Source organism: Thunnus maccoyii, chromosome 5 (assembly GCF_910596095.1).
Source record: "Thunnus maccoyii chromosome 5, fThuMac1.1, whole genome shotgun sequence".
Classification (NCBI taxonomy): Eukaryota; Metazoa; Chordata; class Actinopteri; order Scombriformes; family Scombridae; genus Thunnus; species Thunnus maccoyii.
The window spans coordinates 2,178,144-2,195,525 of NC_056537.1; the positions used below are offsets into that span (position 1 = coordinate 2,178,144).

The 17,382-nt window shown below is 40.3% G+C and overlaps 1 protein-coding gene across 3 annotated transcripts in view; it reads left to right on the forward strand.

The window, feature by feature from the left end:
* LOC121896783 (ankyrin repeat and SOCS box protein 15-like) overlaps positions 1–15,887 on the forward strand; it is a 17,384-nt gene extending 1,497 nt beyond the window's left edge. The window contains exons 1-10 of one of the 3 annotated variants that reach the window (XM_042410802.1): positions 4,646–6,065; positions 7,952–8,104; positions 8,195–8,247; positions 8,677–8,808; positions 10,163–10,321; positions 12,023–12,268; positions 12,719–12,890; positions 13,120–13,645; positions 15,289–15,442; positions 15,541–15,887. In XM_042410802.1, coding sequence (XP_042266736.1) covers positions 7,983–8,104; positions 8,195–8,247; positions 8,677–8,808; positions 10,163–10,321; positions 12,023–12,268; positions 12,719–12,890; positions 13,120–13,645; positions 15,289–15,442; positions 15,541–15,716 — 1,740 coding nt within the window. In that variant the 5' untranslated portion in view covers positions 4,646–6,065; positions 7,952–7,982 and the 3' untranslated portion in view covers positions 15,717–15,887. Of the gene's footprint in view, positions 1–4,645; positions 6,066–7,951; positions 8,105–8,194; positions 8,248–8,676; positions 8,809–10,162; positions 10,322–12,022; positions 12,269–12,718; positions 12,891–13,119; positions 13,646–15,288; positions 15,443–15,540 lie in introns of those variants that run through there. The other 2 variants (XM_042410801.1, XM_042410803.1) reach the window with 2 other exon arrangements.
* Positions 15,888–17,382: the final 1,495 nt, after the last annotated feature.

Sequence of the window (17,382 nt, forward strand, 5' to 3'; positions counted from 1 at the left end):
GAGCTGTTAACAACTCATAGACATGTGAAATGTGACCCCGACTACACACTGCTTTTTGTAAGACGTCAAAAGACAAAAAGGTTGGAAACCACTGGTTTCATCTTTAACAATGTGTTGTATTTTAAAAGCTTGTTATATTATCCATTGTGTCAAATCTTCATCTGAAAAGTAACTAAAGCTGTCAAATAAATGTAGTGGAGTAGAAAGTACAATATTTCCCTCTGAAATGTAGAAAGTAGCATCACATGGAAATACTCTAATAAAGTAATTATACTTAAGTACAGTACTTGATTAAATCTACTTAATTACTTTCCACCATTGTTTGCTGCTTGGCCTCATCAAAATTAAAGACCAGATCAATAATCACTGCTTGAAGGATTTCAGAAACGTTGCAGCAGTTGTTTGTTCCCTTGTGTTCCTCATTAAAGGAGTAGTTCAACATTTTTTCCTTTAAGCCATCTTGCACCAGCAGCAGTAGTAGTAGTAGAAGCCTAATAGTAGCAGTAGTGCAAGTATGTGAGTAGGAGTTGAACCAACAGCTGTAATAATACATGTTATCAGAGAGGTAGTAGGAGTAACACAAGCAGTAATATTAAAATAACAGCAAGTGATTAGTAGTAGTACTTTTCACTATGCTGAGGATACACAGACTCATATGTGCACTCCAGCATGAGGATGAAAACCAGTTTATTTTTGTACTTTACAGCCCCTCCTCTGTGTACAGTGACAGTATAGGAGCTTTACATTCAGCTATATGTTGCTATTTAGGTCTGGGAACCAGAGGAGGCGACTTGGTGGCCCCTGTAAAGCTCCAGTAATCTGCTGCTGGCTCCACAGAGATCACACAGCAGAGCAGGAGGACCGGGCCCCTGGTGTAAACCTGTCACACACACAAACACACACACAGGTATTCACTGATCCAGGGGAGATCTGCTTGTCATATTAGCGCTCTGTCAGGATCACATTGTTGCTCAGTGTAACACTTCAACACACTCACACACAGATACCTGACCAGCAAATACATCCAGACAATATTTTGACCTTTAATGAAGGACTCTGGGAGGGAAAGTGATGCAATATGATTCTGTAAGTTACGAAACAACACGAACTTGATGCCTTACAATATGATATAATATGATGCCAGACAACCGGTGGTGGTATGTAATCAATTATATGGTTCACAGTTTTTCCAGTGTGTGTTAAACCAGCAGTCAGGTGTCCATAGTAACAGTGAAAGAGGTTTTCCTCGCTGTAATCATTCCTCCTGTTCATACTGGATATTAAAAGATCCTTCAAATGTGCTTTCAATGGAAGTGATGGAGGCCAAAATCCACAGTGTGTCCACACAGTTATTTAAAAGTAGATGTGAAGCTTATATTCAGCTTCATCAGTCTGAGTTAGTCATATCAAGTGGATATCTGACACATTTACAGTCTTTTTTAGGAAGGTGGGAGGTGACCGACTCACCTTCTGCATCCGTTTATTCCTGCAGCTTCCTAAAAGTGACACACAGGGGAAAAAAAACACATTGGTGCTGTAGAGATTAAAACCTATAAAAAAAAAAGTTCTGACACATGACTTCTGAGGCTGAACCCGCTTCGGTGTACAGAGCAGCCAGCTTGTTTTGTCTGTCTCTTTGTTAATGGAAAGGTGCTTCAGCATTCTGCACACAGGACCTTTCTCTTGCTCTGAAGACGGATTTTCACAAAAATGTTCGCCTTGAGCAACTGAGAACACTCAGCTTAATGGAGCCGGGGCTCCAAGCAGGACACAGATCCGACCCCCTATATGGGTCACCGTATCCTTCAACTGATAAAAAGCCCTTCAGCAGCTGCAGTCTGCTCTCCTGCTGCATTTAGACTTAAACCAGCAGTCAGGTGTCCATATGAACAGTGAAAGAGGTTTTCCTTGCTGTTCATACAGGCTATTAAAAGATCCTTCAAATGTGCTTTCAATATAAGTGATGGAGGTGAAAGCTGCATCATTTACAGTCTTTTTAGCATCAAATTCCCTCTTTGTGTTTCCTCGGACAGTGTTTCCCTGTTGAGCTGCAGGTGGAAGTATAGTAACAAAAAGAGGAACTTTGGCACTAAAAAGACTGTAACGTTGAAAGATATCTACTTGATTTGACTCATTTGGACGCTGAAGCTTCATATTAGCTTCAGATAAACTTTGAAATACATTTTTTGCACAGAAGGAGGACTGTGGATTTTCATCACTTCTATTTAAGGTCATTATGAAAACATCTTCTAATGGTCAGTATGAACAGGAGGAATGATTACAGCAAGAAAAATGGTGAACCCGTCCTTTAAATGACTGTTAACAGTCCAGTCCTCAGGATGTGAAGTCTAGACTGACTTCAGCTGAAACTGGCTGAAATATACTTCAGCAGAGCAGAATTAATCTTATAAAACAAAGGAAGTACTAACAACTCAGAAACAATACAGCAGGAAGTTACATGCCAGCCCTTAATTCACAGCACAACACTATCAAACAGCAACAAGAGAAACAGTAAAAAGCACTTATAAGAGTCCAGAAAACAGAAAATTCAGATTCAGTCTGTTTAGTATTTTTATTTTACTTTTCCTGCAGCTCTGTGATTGAATCAGTTAAATGTACATGATGAGAAAAACACTGACAGTTTCCCACATTAATGTTTGGTTGTAAACAGACGAAAACGTGCAAAAACCGCATGTTCAAAGCTGTTCGGAATGAAGAGTAAATGTGATGCTGACAGGAAAAGACTCAGTTCGAGAGTCAGCATACTGATGAACAACAAGGAGGTCAAAGGTCAGACTTTCACTGTTCAAGCCTCTTCATTATTTCAGCAGGTTCTCATCAGCACACAGCGGACTCATCTCCTCCACAGTGAAAACATCGTCACCGTCCGATGAATCATCTGAAAAACTGTGAACTTGTCCTTTAAGAACAGTTTTTAGATATTTAAATATGTTCTAGATTGATTCAACAGCTATAGTTACAAGTTACTTTGCAGATTAAGATGACATACACAAAAACTATGTTCCATTTTCATTTTGAAATGAAAAAAAAACAAAACAATCAGCTGACCCAGAAATATGTGAAATGGTTCAAATTAGCTCCAACAATAAAGAAGCTGCTTACATGTTAAAGCATCAGTAATAAAACCAAATAATGTGATAATAATGTAATAATATTACACTGACAGGAGGCATCTGCTGCATAACGTTCACTTCTGATTCTTTAAAGGACAAGTTCACAATTTTTCAAGTCTGTCTTAGAATAAACATCAGATACCAAACATTGAAACATGAAATATACATAATACTTCCCACTCTGCAGCACCTCAACTTCTCTCTGGAAAAACTGAGTCAATCATTTTATTCAACAAGTCATTCTGGTCTCAGTCTCTAAATTCAGACCCTCTAATAATTGTGCAGGTAATTATTGCTCTGTTAGTAAGATCTGAAGACTTACAGTAGCTTGATGTCTCTTGCTTTTCTGATGAAGAAGAGACAGATTGACGTCTAAAACTGAAAGTTATTTAGAATACAAGACGAGCAGGAGAATTATTAAAAATCCAGGTCCAGGCACTCGAGGTAGGTTTGAAAAATAAAAGCTGTTTATTTCAATGGGCTCATTAAAAAACACCTTCCTTCCTGTTTTTTAACATCTCTAGCCCACTGAAGTAAAAGCCTTTTATTTTCCTACCTTGAGTGCCTGGACCTGGATTTTTTAATAATTCTCCCGCTGTAGAACATCCTCCTTCCTGCCCAGACCTCGGTGGGCGGGACACCATCTAACAAGCCACACCTGAACTGATAAGAGGCCTGGCTCAGTCTCTTCCCATTGTCTGCTGCAGCATGGTGAGCTGTGCGTATTAGCCTCCTTCTCCTGTTGACTGCGCACCAGATGCATTCTTTAACCTTTAAAACATCATCAACATCTGACAGTCAACTATTCATTGTAAACCTGTTGAACTGCTCATCTCTGGTCCTCATACTTTGACTGGTGTGCCAATGCAGAGGCTCTCTAAATAACCCAGCTACCACAAAAGTCAAGTTTTTACACCCGCTCATTGTGTTGGAGTTGAGACGGACATCACTGAAAAACAACAGTTGGATGATTCAAAAATAGCGAGTATGTGCCTTTTTTCTGTGCAACCAGAGTTTTTGGCTGATCAATATTGCATAGAATGAATGAATGAATGAAATTTGTATTATTGTGTCATGCACACAACTGTACGCCCGCATGGGCTTACAAGACACCATGAACTCCAACAATCCAGGACCAGAGTACAACGTTTATATTGTAAAAAGAAAATCTTTCATCTTCAGATCAAGAGTTCATCATTAAATAGTTCAGACATTCTGAATTATAGTTGGAAGTTTGCCATATATTCCTGAAGAGTCTAAGTAAACACTAATTAAACAATCTGTCTCGCCTTCTTTTCCAGGCTTTTGAGATAAAGTTAGCAAACTTAAATACATCAAAATTAAACAACCATTCCAGTTTTTGCTCATCCGAACACCAAAATATTTCAGGGTTTAGTCGAGCAGTTTCATGAAACAGTCGCTCCCTTAAGTCATCATATTTTGTACAGTATAACAGGAAACAGGACTCACTTTCCACTTCTTCTTAATCACAATTGGAATATTTCTGAATCGACCGACCTCATTGGCCAGAGGAAGAACCAGCTCTCAACTGTGCAGCCAAAGATCTTTGGCCTCTAGATAAACCAGGTGTTATATATAATTCAGGGCCAAAATTCTGTTTGATATACATATATGTTCTTAATTTTGGCTTTAACAGAACATTTTCAAACCATTTTTCTTCAAATTTCAATAAAAGCTTGTTTTTAATAAAGTTAACATTACAGCACAGGTTATTGAATAGATGGTTCCAAATGTGTATAAAGTTATTTGATACCTGTACCTGCCCGTCGTTTACATCACCAGCATGTGACCACAATGTATGCAATCACTGTCTCCTATAGGACCAAACATCAGTACAGGTTGATCCCTGTATTACCAGCCGATGGTAACACGTATACATGTGAGCTTGGGTGGCTCACCATAGTGGTTTATCTTGTTTACACCAGATAAACTTCAGGTCATGAGACTCATGGATGATAACTAGTGTTGTAAAATGAAGCAGGCACTGTTTTTGGAAACACATAATCAAAAGTATTCTCTCTCAGACTCTTGGACTCTTTGGTACCTCGGGGGTTAAAGCTAAATAGAAACTGCTAAACACAGCTTTGGTCAGAGTAAGAATGTGCTGCCTCATCTTCTTTGCATTTGCATCTATATTTTTTATGTTTGTTAGTTTTATTTGTTTTGCGGCTTGCTGTGTGTCCAGATTTGTCTCAGATTTGTTGGAAAGATTAGTAACCAACGAGATTTGTTATTTCAGCAAAACTTTCCTGGTTAAATGAAGCTTGAAAACATTTCAACAAAAAATATAAACTCAGGGAAAAAGCAGATAAATGCCAAACAAAGTTCAACCAAACCAGTGAAAAATCATTAAAAGTCAATAAACTCAAGAGTCACAAACAAAACTAGAGCATTAAATATCACCATAGGAAACAATTACAAAACTGTTTCCTCATAAAAAGAAGATTTAAAGCTTGGAGTGGCACCGTTTTCCTGCAGCTCTCGCTTCAACTCAGCCAACAATTTACGAGACATCCATCATGTCATATTTCTTAGAGAAGCAGTGCAGGAAAAAATAGACCCGATTGATTTTGCTTTCCGCGAAAACAATAGACGGTGAACTCGTCCAAAGCACTAAGCCTCCCCCGGAGGCTTGTGGGCTCTTGAATGTGGGATTCCCGCCAAACACAAAGCAAAGACCTGGCTTAGCTCACACAATAGGCCCATGTAACCCGGCTATATTTAAGGTCAGCAGGCCAGGTGTTGAACCACACGCCCACTCGCTGTGTTTTTGTGCAGACGGGGCACAGCCGCGCATCAGAAAGCAGGTCACGCCTAAATATAAAAACATTCTGTGCTGTCAGCGGCGAGTGTGACCCGTCAGAGTGAGCCGATAACATACCTCATAGGTTGATCTGCAGAGACGTACAGGTATTTAACATGAAGATTTTGTGTTTGGATTATTAGTTAAAATCAATTTGTTAATCAAGGAATGAGGCGTATCAGGCATTGAACTGTTTGTTCGCCTGTAGACATGTTTCACATATTTGCATGTTTAGCTGACCTACTGTGTTCTGACTGAAAGACTACAAGATGAGATTACATGAGCATTTAATTGGAATTGATTAGTTGGAAGTGTACCAAGTGAACACTGCATCTGCATCTGCATTTTCTCTATTATTAGCACTGAATTACATACATTTTTGCAGGAACCCTCCTTTGGAACCATGTAAGACATTATTAGGAAATTGCAGATCTGTAAAAGGAAGCTTTTTGGTTTTCTTGACACGGTGCCAAAAGATGCGTTGATGATGGATCAACTCTGGTCATTTTTTTAAGGGCAATAATTTGTTGGGCTGTTGTTTTGGATTGTTATGTTTCTTTTATTTCATCCATGCTCTTGTAGAAAAATGGAAAATCTGCAAGGAATGGTGGGAAAACGTAAACCGAAAACAATGAAATGGTCAACAATTATGTCATTTAGTGTACAGTAACATTAATGTACTGCTTTGTTAAACACTAAACAACATGACATCTTCAACTTCAGCCGGAAGACGTTAAAGGGAGAGGCGTACGTTTTACTGTATCAGAGATTTTGGACACAGAAGTTCAGTAAAAAGCAAAAAACACAGACAATAATATTAATAATAATAATAATAATAATAATAATAATACTTTCATAACATAAAATGCAGCTCAAAGTGCTTTACAGAAAGAGGAACAAACAAACAAACAAAAAACAGATGTTTAAAAATGTTAAATCAAGCATCAAGACTTGATTTAATGATGTCATCAATTTTAAAATGATGGAGTAATTTAGAAAATGGGATGTGAAAGCTTTAATATCAAATGACTCTAATGTGAAAGGAGTGAATGTGAATCCGCACCGACTCTGCAGCTCTATGGAGCTTTTTATCGTCTTTTAGCTTCACATTTCCCGTCTGGTTCAGTCTCGCTGTACCTGCTCAGCACCAAACTGTAGACAGACAAAGTTAAGAGACCAGCTGGTGAAGAAAGTGGAACATCTAGCAGCTAAAGAGACAGATATCTTTATATCATTAGTTGGTGGAGCCCAAACCAGAGCTAAAAGGAGGGTGAATACTGGATTTGAACATGTCGATCTGTGTGGATGTGGAAGTAGGCAACATGTTAGCAACAACTAGTTCATAAAGTGATATGTCAGGGGTTGTGGTCTACTAATAAGTATTGTGTGTGTATCAAAGCCTGATGTATCTTATTCCTCTGTTGTTGCCCAGAAACTATTAAAAACACATCAGTGAGTCACAGCGCTGCACTGGGTCACATGTTCCTTCATCATGAAGAGTTTGGTCTCGTTAGTTTGTTTAGAAACGGCTCCAAAGACTAATAAGAGTGTCTGGAAAGTGTTTCCATGTCAGGAAGAAGCCACCGTGCATGCGTGGTTCTCTTTACAGTAAAAAAAAAACTTCCATGCTTGTCATATTGATCATGATGATCTGACCCATGCAGTGATGCTAGCTTGTTGTGCTACATTATAAATTTCTAAAAGAACTTCAGCATTAAGTCAAGAGGTTGTGATATGTAGCACAACAAGCTAGTGAACCACATTCCTGCGTCTATCTTACAAGGAACTTCTCTCCTGAGAGTTACAATCTTATCACTGTTATTAGTATTTGGAGCCATTTTTAAACTAACTAACGTGACCAAACTCTTCATGATGAAGGACCATGTCACCCAGTGCAGCGGTGTGACTTAGTTCTTCTGACCATGAATGGAACAAAAATCCAGTCTTCTCTTTGACATTTTGGATGAAAGCCGTATATATTTTGGAAATACAGATTGTAACGGAGCCGTTTATTAGCTGGCATCATGGCTCTCCTCCCTGCAGTGATGAACACTTATGACGAGTATGAAGACGAGCTCAGCGACTACATCAACCAGCTCAGTATTCAAGACTCCTGTCAAGATGCCTTTCTGAAATCTACCGCCAGGTAACGGACGCCTCATCGCTCCCACATTTCACCAAAAATGTCCCCATTCTCTGAAAACCCTATTGACCTCTCCTGTACTTCCTCTTTTAGTTTAGCAGCAGCAACAAATGAAAACCTGAGAGTCCTGGCAGCCATCGAGCAAGGTAGGCTAGACATCATGCTGGAAATATCTTCACCATTACTGCAGAGCATTGTGTTAGTGTTTGTGTTTGGTTTGTTGGCTCTCCTGTGAGGTCTGGAAGCCAAAGTCACACGCTCAGCAGCTGTAGATGACGACTGCCAGGCAACAGAAGGCTGGCAGACTGACAGAGAGGGAGATAAATAAACAGAGAGAGAGATAAATAAACAGAGAGAGAGAGAGAGAGAGAGAGAGAAGAGTCACATTGTACAAGAGAAGGAAACGGTGGAAGAAAAACTGTTTGGTAGATTTACAGAAAAAAGGAAAAAAAAAGTGCAGAATACTTTCTAACATGTCTCAGCTCCTGTGAGTCCTGTTAGTATTTTAAAACATCCTTCCTCTTGTCTTTCCTAAAAAAAACCCTGGGCGGTTGTCTTGTTGCCGTGGTGACCAGGTGAGGTCTCGGTGCTCAGGGAGATGATGAGGCACACTTTCGCCTTCCAAGAGTTGGACAGTCGCGGCTGGCTTCCCCTCCATCGAGCTGCTTCCCAGCCCGCCCTGGAGGTTCTGGAGACCATCCTGAAACGTAAGTCCATTCATTCAATATAAGATATATATATTATATTTTATTAAATTCTAAATGTTACAGTAAAAAAGTAAAAACTGTAAAGAAAACTGTCTCCATGTATAACGGTAACATAAGTGTCAAACAATGTAATATTGTGTAATTACATTTAAAAAGTGTTGTCTGCCTCATTAGAGGGTTACTGATATCTGACAAATGGAAGAAGGCAATTAATTCAATTAAAACAATGGTTTATTTAATGTACCTGAAGGAGGAGATGAGGTCAGTTTGTCAGCAACATAGGAAAGATAAACTGTTCATTACAGAAAGAAAATCTACTTCAAGTTTAATGTAGGCAAATATTTTAATGGCTAATACTGCTGCAATACATTACAGCAGGTTATTATCATACAAATACACAACAATATAATATTATCGCAAAGTATTCTACATGTTCATCTGAACATGTGCTTGTTTAAGACAGAAAAATGAGGCCCAACTTAACACATAGTTACATCCATCCAAGTTCCAGTTTAGCTAAATCTGTTTTAAATAAGCCGCCAGAACAACCCACAGGTCCGTCACATGACGCACGCCGACCTGAAAAGCATTTTTCTTGCACAAATCATTGGATCGCTCATTTACAAAATGACTCATTTTATTATCAGAATTTGATCAATTCAGTCTGACAACATTTGTGAAGTCTAGAAGAGCCGCATGATTAATTTATTTTATTCCCATTCAAGTGAATGAGGAGCCAACTGGAAGTAAGATGGCTTGGATAAGCTGGAGAAGGACTCTACTGAGCATGCTCTATGGGCACAAAAACCTTTTTGGCTTCATGCATCACAGAGGAACTTTCACAGGAATGAATGGCCGCCATCTTCGAATGCGATATCTAGTTCTTCTTAATACATCTGTGGTTTTAAACCACAGATCAGCCAGTCAGATGAAACATGATTCAGCAACATCATCAAACTGTAACAGATGGTGGTAAAAATATAACCTCCTCCCACCTTTACCTGGTGGAAGTGACACCAATAAATAAATAAAGATGACAAGGAAAGATTAAATATCAGGTCACAAAAGGTTGAATGCAGGACCGGTGGCATCATTAAAATAATATCTGCCTGAAATAATATCAGCCCACAGAATACTTCACCGCCCTCCAGCTGATTGACAGCTGTCAACAATCCTCTCGGTTGAAATTAATGAGTGATGTCGCTCCCCACTCATTCAGCTCTGAGGTCAGCCAGCAGCGAGGTGTCCACGGCTTGCCGGCTCACCTGCCAGGTTAGCGCAGCTGCCGGTCCGATATGAACTTCATAGGAATTTCTACGTTGACCTCTGTGTGTTGTGTTTGTGTCGCTGGCAGATCAGAGGCTCAGCCTGGAGGAGAAGACGGTCGAGGAAGGAGAAACGCCGCTCACGCTGGCGATTAAAGCCGGACTGGTGCAGAATATGAAGAGCCTGCTGGAGTACGGAGCTTCACCTCAGAACACCAACAGCAAGAACGAGTCGCCGCTGCTGCTGGGTAACAGTTTAGAGCCCTTCTCACGTTGGAAAATAAAGATTTATCAGAGTCTAACAAGGTTTTCACACCAAATGCACAAGTTTAACATTTTGCAGAGCAATGCTGTTGTTTCCAACATACTGAGCAGCGATGCTCTCTTAGGCAGCTGCGTGAGCTACACTCTCCTTCCTCTAGTGGTATTTATTACTCCATGCAGGTAGTTCTGGTATTATTTATCCAGGTGTTGAGGATTTAATCAGAAACCATTTATATTTCTGATATTAAGATAAATAATAATAATAATAATGTAAAATGTGTTTGCACATTTATAAACAACACACACAGCAAAAGCATATATGAATAATCAATACATTTTTAAATTAAAGCATTGAAACAAAACACAGTGATGCCCACAGGAAGAAGGTAAAGGAAAAGAAAAGGAGATCAATGGGGAAATTAAAACTATGAGTACTAAATGATAAAAGAGGACATCACATAAAAACATGTATAAAAGTATGTTTTTAGAAGTCTGTGAGCCTCAGATCCTCTGGCAGGTTGTTCCATTATTTTGGGGCCCTGAATGAGAAGGCCTGGTCCCCCTTTGTTATAAATCTGGAGTTTGGAACGATAAATAAAGACCTGACAGAGGATCTGAGGCTGCATACTGGCTCATAAGGAGTCAAAAACATTTTAAAATCAATTCTGAAATGGACGGGCTGTCAGAGGAGGGATGGCAGAACCGGGGTTACGTGATGAACCTGTTAAAACTTGTTAAAAGCTGAGCTGCTGCATTTGGGGCGTGAAAGTATTTTTTGTCTGATTCCTGCAAGTGATCAGTTCCAATAATCAAGTCTGGAGAAGATGAGTGTGTCGATAACTTTTTTTCCAGGTCATGGTGAGTGAACGTGGGTTTTATTTTGGTGATTGTTGCTGACAGTTGTCCAAAATCATTAATATAAACATGAGGTGTGTTAGCTCCAAAGGCTCGTTTGATTGTAAGAAGATGTTGGCCATCCAACAATCGATAGCATTAAGACAATTTAAAAGGGCAGCTGGCTGTTAGAATCACCAGGGGAATCTCAGGGGAAGGTATATTTGTGTGTCATCTGCATAAAAATGATAAGAAACATTATGATAATGTAAAATTTCCCTGAGAGAAGCATGTACACAGAAAATAAAATTGGACCTAGGATGGAGCCTTGGGGCACTCCACAGTTTAAACTGGCAGAGGTGGATAAAAAGGTGATAAAAGGTATCAATAAAACCAGGTAAAAACTGTTTCTTTAAAAAACAAAAAACAACCATTGATTAAAAATGGTACCATATAAAAATGTGTATTAAAATGTGTATTAAAAATTGTATTAAAATAACACTTCATAAACAAAAGATATTTCTTCATTACCAGATAAATTTGCCATTTGTCTAAAATAAGCTCTAACTGATGTTGGGACATTTGACATTAAACCTGACAAAAAAGCTGCATACCATATTGCTCTTAAGGCTGCCCTTACAAAGTACGTACTGTTGCATGCAGCATGCATACAACTGGGATATACTACTTCGTCATAGTGCAGAGGATTGTGGGTCAGAATAGCCAGAGACGCATGCTGGCTGTCATACTGCAAAATGCGACCAGATGCAGTAGGACATCCTGGTATTTTTGGCATACTATGTTTTATAGTACGGGTATTGGAACACACCTTTTGTCTGCTTCGCTTGCAGCGGTGAGGGCCGGCTCTTACGAAATGACGTACACGCTGGTGGCTTACGGCGCCTGGGTGGAGCAGGTTTGCCGGAAGAAGTGGACAGCCATGCACGAGGCGGCCAAGGTCGGTAACGTGGAAATCCTGATGCTGCTGCTGAAGAACGGCGGCCGCGTAAACCAAAAGGACGTGACAGGAGTGACGCCGCTAGCAGTAGCTGCAGAGCACGGACACGCTCACATCGCGGAGGTTCTGGTGCACTGTGGTCAGTCTGAAGATAGAACTGAGTTTACCTGCAGGTTTAGTGACTTTAAACTCACAACAAAGTGGAAAGCACTATGTAATATATAATATACAGTATGTGTGATGATGCTCGTTCTCTATGGGATTAAATTTTAGTCATAATAATTGAACAAAATCTCTCAAGAATCAAACAAAAAATGTAATTGAAAGTGAATAAAAATGACCAAAAAAATGATGTCAGAGGCAAAACATACAATAAAAACTAAATGAGAATGCCTAATTACTTTTCTGTTGATTGACAGTTAATTGACTAATTGTCTCAGCTCACATGGGTGAAGTACCAGAATCATGGTGTAATCATACTGGGTCTCTAAAACTTCCATAACTTTTTCAAAACAAGTTTCCCTTCAGCAAAAACTCCGTCTTGCTTTGGATCCAAGCTTTATTTTTCTTCTGTCCTCTTCCTGTTCAGGGAGCAGAGTGAACTCTCAGGCTTGTAACGGGGAAAGCGTCCTGCTGGATGCGGCCGGATCAGGAAACACCGCCTGCGTTCAGCTGCTGCTGGAGCATGGAGCCGACCCCAACCTGCCCAGCGTCATCGGACACCTGGCCATCCACAAGGCAGCTTATGCCGGACATTATGAGTGAGCTCCTTCTGTCCAACACTGTCAGACTGAGGGCTCTAATGAACACCATAACTTTTAAAGGGCACCAGTGGGGCTTTAAGGCCCAATCAAAATTCATCAATGAGTTGATTTTGTCAAAAAAATTGCACCATTTTGAATGCAGGTGTGACCTGGACTTTAGACTCAATGTCTTTGTGAAATCTTGGTTCTTCTAGCTTGATTGCAGCCTTGTTTTCTTCTCCTGCAGAGCCTTGAAGGTGCTGATACCTCTCACCACCAAGAAGGCCATTAAAGAGGCAGGTCAAAGCCCAGTCCACTCTGCGGCGGAGGGAAGCCAGAGCCAATGCCTGGACCTCCTGCTGGCCTATGGCTTCGACGTCAACTACCGCATGAACACCAGAAACTCAGAAAACTATCGGGACATGAGGAGGAGTGCCTTATACTTTGCTGTCTCCAACGGCGACGTGGACTGCACCAAAAGCCTGCTGGCAGCCGGGGCAAAGACCGACCTGGACCCGCTGAGCTGCCTCCTGGTGGCGGTCCGGTCGGGGTGCTACGAGATCGTGAAGATGCTGCTTGCGGCCAAAGCCGACGTGAACTGTTACTTCACGGTGGTGAGCGACACGCTGTTTCCCACGGCGCTGCAGTACTGCCTGAAGGACGAGGTGATGATGAGGCTGCTGCTCAACAACGGCTATGACGTGGAAAGATGCTTTCACTGTCACCATGACAACGCCTTTGATGCTACGGATGATGTGGAGGGGAAAATTCCTGTGAGTTACAGCTGTTTTCCTCTTTTTTTCCCCTTAAAGCAATAGTTTGAGATTTTGGGAAATGTACTTATTTGCCTTCTGTTAGAGTTAGATCAATATCACTTCAGAAAATCTTCAGTTGGGCCAATAACTCTTCAGATTACTCACAACTCAACACAAAACTCAAAAATTTATAAGAAAGAGAAAGACTCAAAAATACACTTGAACCTGGTAGAGTTCAATGTGAATAGGTTCACTGGCCTTTTGTTGCGGGACAAAGAAAAACCCTAATGTAAAATCATAAAACCTCATATTATATACTTTTCATAATCCCTCCTATTGTGGAGCTTATTTTCTAGTCTCCACCTCATTTTTTATTATATTCAACCATCTGGTCATTATTTCTGAGTTCATAAGTGACCTTGACGCTTTGGTGATAATACAAGTGTGACTTATCTTAGAAATTACTGTCTCAGCATCTTACACCTTTTCTGGTATAGCACCAAATTGCTACACCGCAGATTAGCCTGTTACTAACTCCCTGAGAACTGTCTCTTATTGGCATCATGTTATCTTTGCACTCTCACCGGCACATTCGTTTGATCATAGAAAGGCAGTTTTCCACTACAAGCTAGTTTAGCTTAGCACAAAGACTGGAAACTGGAAACAGCACCTCTAAAGCTCATTCAAACAGTATCTTATTTGTTTAATTCATACATATACTTAAGTATAAAAATAACAATTCACCATTTTGGGCAGGCTGAATGCACTCAAAAAAGGATGCAGACAGGGGACAAGGTTCTGTTATGATATTGAATGTCTAGGTGGTCGTGTTCACATGTGTGCTTTTGGTCCATGTGCGTGGTCTGGGTTATAAAGGGCTGCAGATGGTCCGCTGAGACCTTCGCCGACAGTCAGATGAAGAAATTTATCATGTGCATTAATGGTATAAAGGTTGGGTTGAAGGTGTGCCTGACTTTCATGCAGGAGACTTTGTGTTCACTTAAAGAAAACAAACAAACAAAAAACTACCTAGTCACAGTCTTTACCTAACTTTAAACCTGCAGTAACTGTTTTTTGACCACTTGGGGGCAGCAAAAACAAGTAGTGAACAAAACTCTGACTCATCATCAGCTTATTTCCACATCCAGCAGTTACAGAGCAACATTATCATTCATTTGGAGTCGTGTATTCACTCTCTTTTAGCTCTGTTTTTACTCTCTACCAACTCCTGAGGGAAATATCTGGCTCTTTAGCTGCTAAATGCTCCACTATGTTCACCAACTAGTCTACAGCTACCTGTGTCTGTTTGCTGTTTGGTGCTGAGCAGGTAGTGTACAGCGGCTTTTTACAGCTTTCTCTCTGAAAACGACGCTATGAGAGCTCTGAGAGTGAACCAGAACAGTAAAGTTGCAGCTGGACAGTTAAACAATGAGCTGAAACTCACTATAAAGCTCCGTAAAGCCGAGAGGAGCTGCAGAGTCACTGATAATTCTCTGTAGTTGTGCTAGTTGTAACAACATGATTTTTCAACACCATGTGCAGCAGTGATGTACGGCGCTAGCTGTCAGCTCTGATGTTGGTAAAAGGTTAACGAGAAGTTTCAATTTTTCTTTCATTCAAACAAAAATGAATAACTTTCTGATTGTCTGTCCTCTCTCCAGTTCTGTGAATTCATGAGTCTCTGCTGTCTGAAGCATCTGTCCGGGAGCGTGGTCCGGATTCTGCTGGACTACGTCAACCACGTCCACATCTGCTCCAAACTCAGACTCATCCTGGAGAAACAGAGAGAGTGGCCCGAAATATGTGACATCCTCAGTGAGTTTATTCATGGAAATATGACAGTTATCAGGGTTTTGCTGAGGTGACAGCATGAATCAGTAAAGTAAGATGATTTTCTGAACCTTGCTCTGCAGGTAGCCCTCGCTCCCTCAGGCACCTCTGCAGATTGGAGATCAGAAGGTGTCTGACCCTGAAGAGACTCAACAAGCCTGAAATCATGAACTCAGACATTTTCCCTCCCAGACTGAAGAACTTCATTCTGTACCAGGAGCTCAACCTCTACAGTCAGGACCCTGAACGCATCATGTGAAGATCTGAGGATTCACTGCAAGAGTCCTGCTTGTTTTGGAAGGATGTAACTAATCTTTAATCTCTGTTTTAAGCGCTATGTAAAGAAACGTTATTGTTATATTATTATTTAGTACTTTTTATAATATGTTGTCAGTATTCTGTTCTGGAATAAATGTGTGGTTGTTAAGGACTGATTCTGTGTTTTTACAAAAAATGTCCAATGTACATCTTTGGACCATTTCCTAAATTACATCACTGTGTTTTTTTCATATTGTGGCACTTTTTGGTGTTGATGATCAGTCCATCTGTCTACAATATATCTTAAGAACTACTTGACAGACTTTGATGAGATTTACTGTGAATATTAATGGTCCTCAGACGATGAATCCTGGTGACTTTGGTGACCTAACGCCACCATCAAAGTAAAATTTCCACTAGTAATTGTAATAAATGTGATATTCTTATTGTTAAAGGGGACATATTCTGCAGATTTGTGGTTTTCTGTTTTTTATTTCCTGTTCTGCTGTCGGATGTTAAACATGGTCAAAGTTCCAAAACTTGATGTGAACGTAGAAATGCTGCCTGCAAGTCAAAAGTCAGGACTTCAACCTGCTCTGAATGCTTCATTTGCAAAGTTACCTTTACTTCCTGCTCATGATGACATCATACTGGTTGCACATGCCCACAAACAGCCATCCGTTCTGTATCATTAGTTGCTGAGGTTGTTGCTAAGGTGGTTGCCAAGGTGTTTCCAAGTGTCGTCCACTCTCATATTTCAGATGTGATTCAGCTCCAACACGTACGGATGGATTTGAGAAGTTGACATTTGGAGTAAAGAAGGAGAAAAAGAAGTGAAATCCTGCTACTATAGTGTGTTTACGTAGCCTCCGGAGCCGGAGGAAGCTTCCTGAAGCTGACCAATCAGAACAGAGTGGGCTCATCAGGAGGCGGGCCTTAAAGAGACAGGAGCTAAAACGGCCTGTTTCAGACAGAAGCTGAACTGAGGGGCTGCATAAAGGACCAGTAGAAGATAAATAAGAAGTTTTTCCAGTGGAGCCTCAGAATATAAATATAGAGCTGGAAATGGGCATGATACGTACTCTTTAACACGTCAAATTAAAAGACAAAACATAAAAAGCAATTAATTGAGGTATTGTATTGTCTTGTATTACTGTAGATCAAAAACACATCAGTGAGCCACACCGCTGCACTGGGTGACATGTTCCTTCATCACCACACTGTGGTTTATTTGATTCAATCCCACACACACACGGTCCTGCTGCCAGAATTACTCACTAGAGCACTAAATGTGGATTCATCTGCTGAAAATAGTTCCCAACAAATGCACTACATCCTCTTGTTTGTTTTTCCAAAGCTACAGTGACCGTTACTGATCCTTGAAATCAAAAATGAAATAATATTTTGTTGAGCTGTTTTTGTAACATAGGAACCAATGAGCTTGTTGCCTGGTGCCAGGCAACATACATATATGTATGTATACAATATAAAACCAGACTAACTGGAAACACATAGTGATAAGATACAGAATATGAACAGTAGTCTGTACTTAACTGATTTAGTTCAATGCTTGCAGGTCTTAACTCAAGTTTCATCTTCACACAACGAAGGCTGACACGTGCACTCAATTCTAAACCAGGTAAAGGACAGGTTGACAATTTTTGACC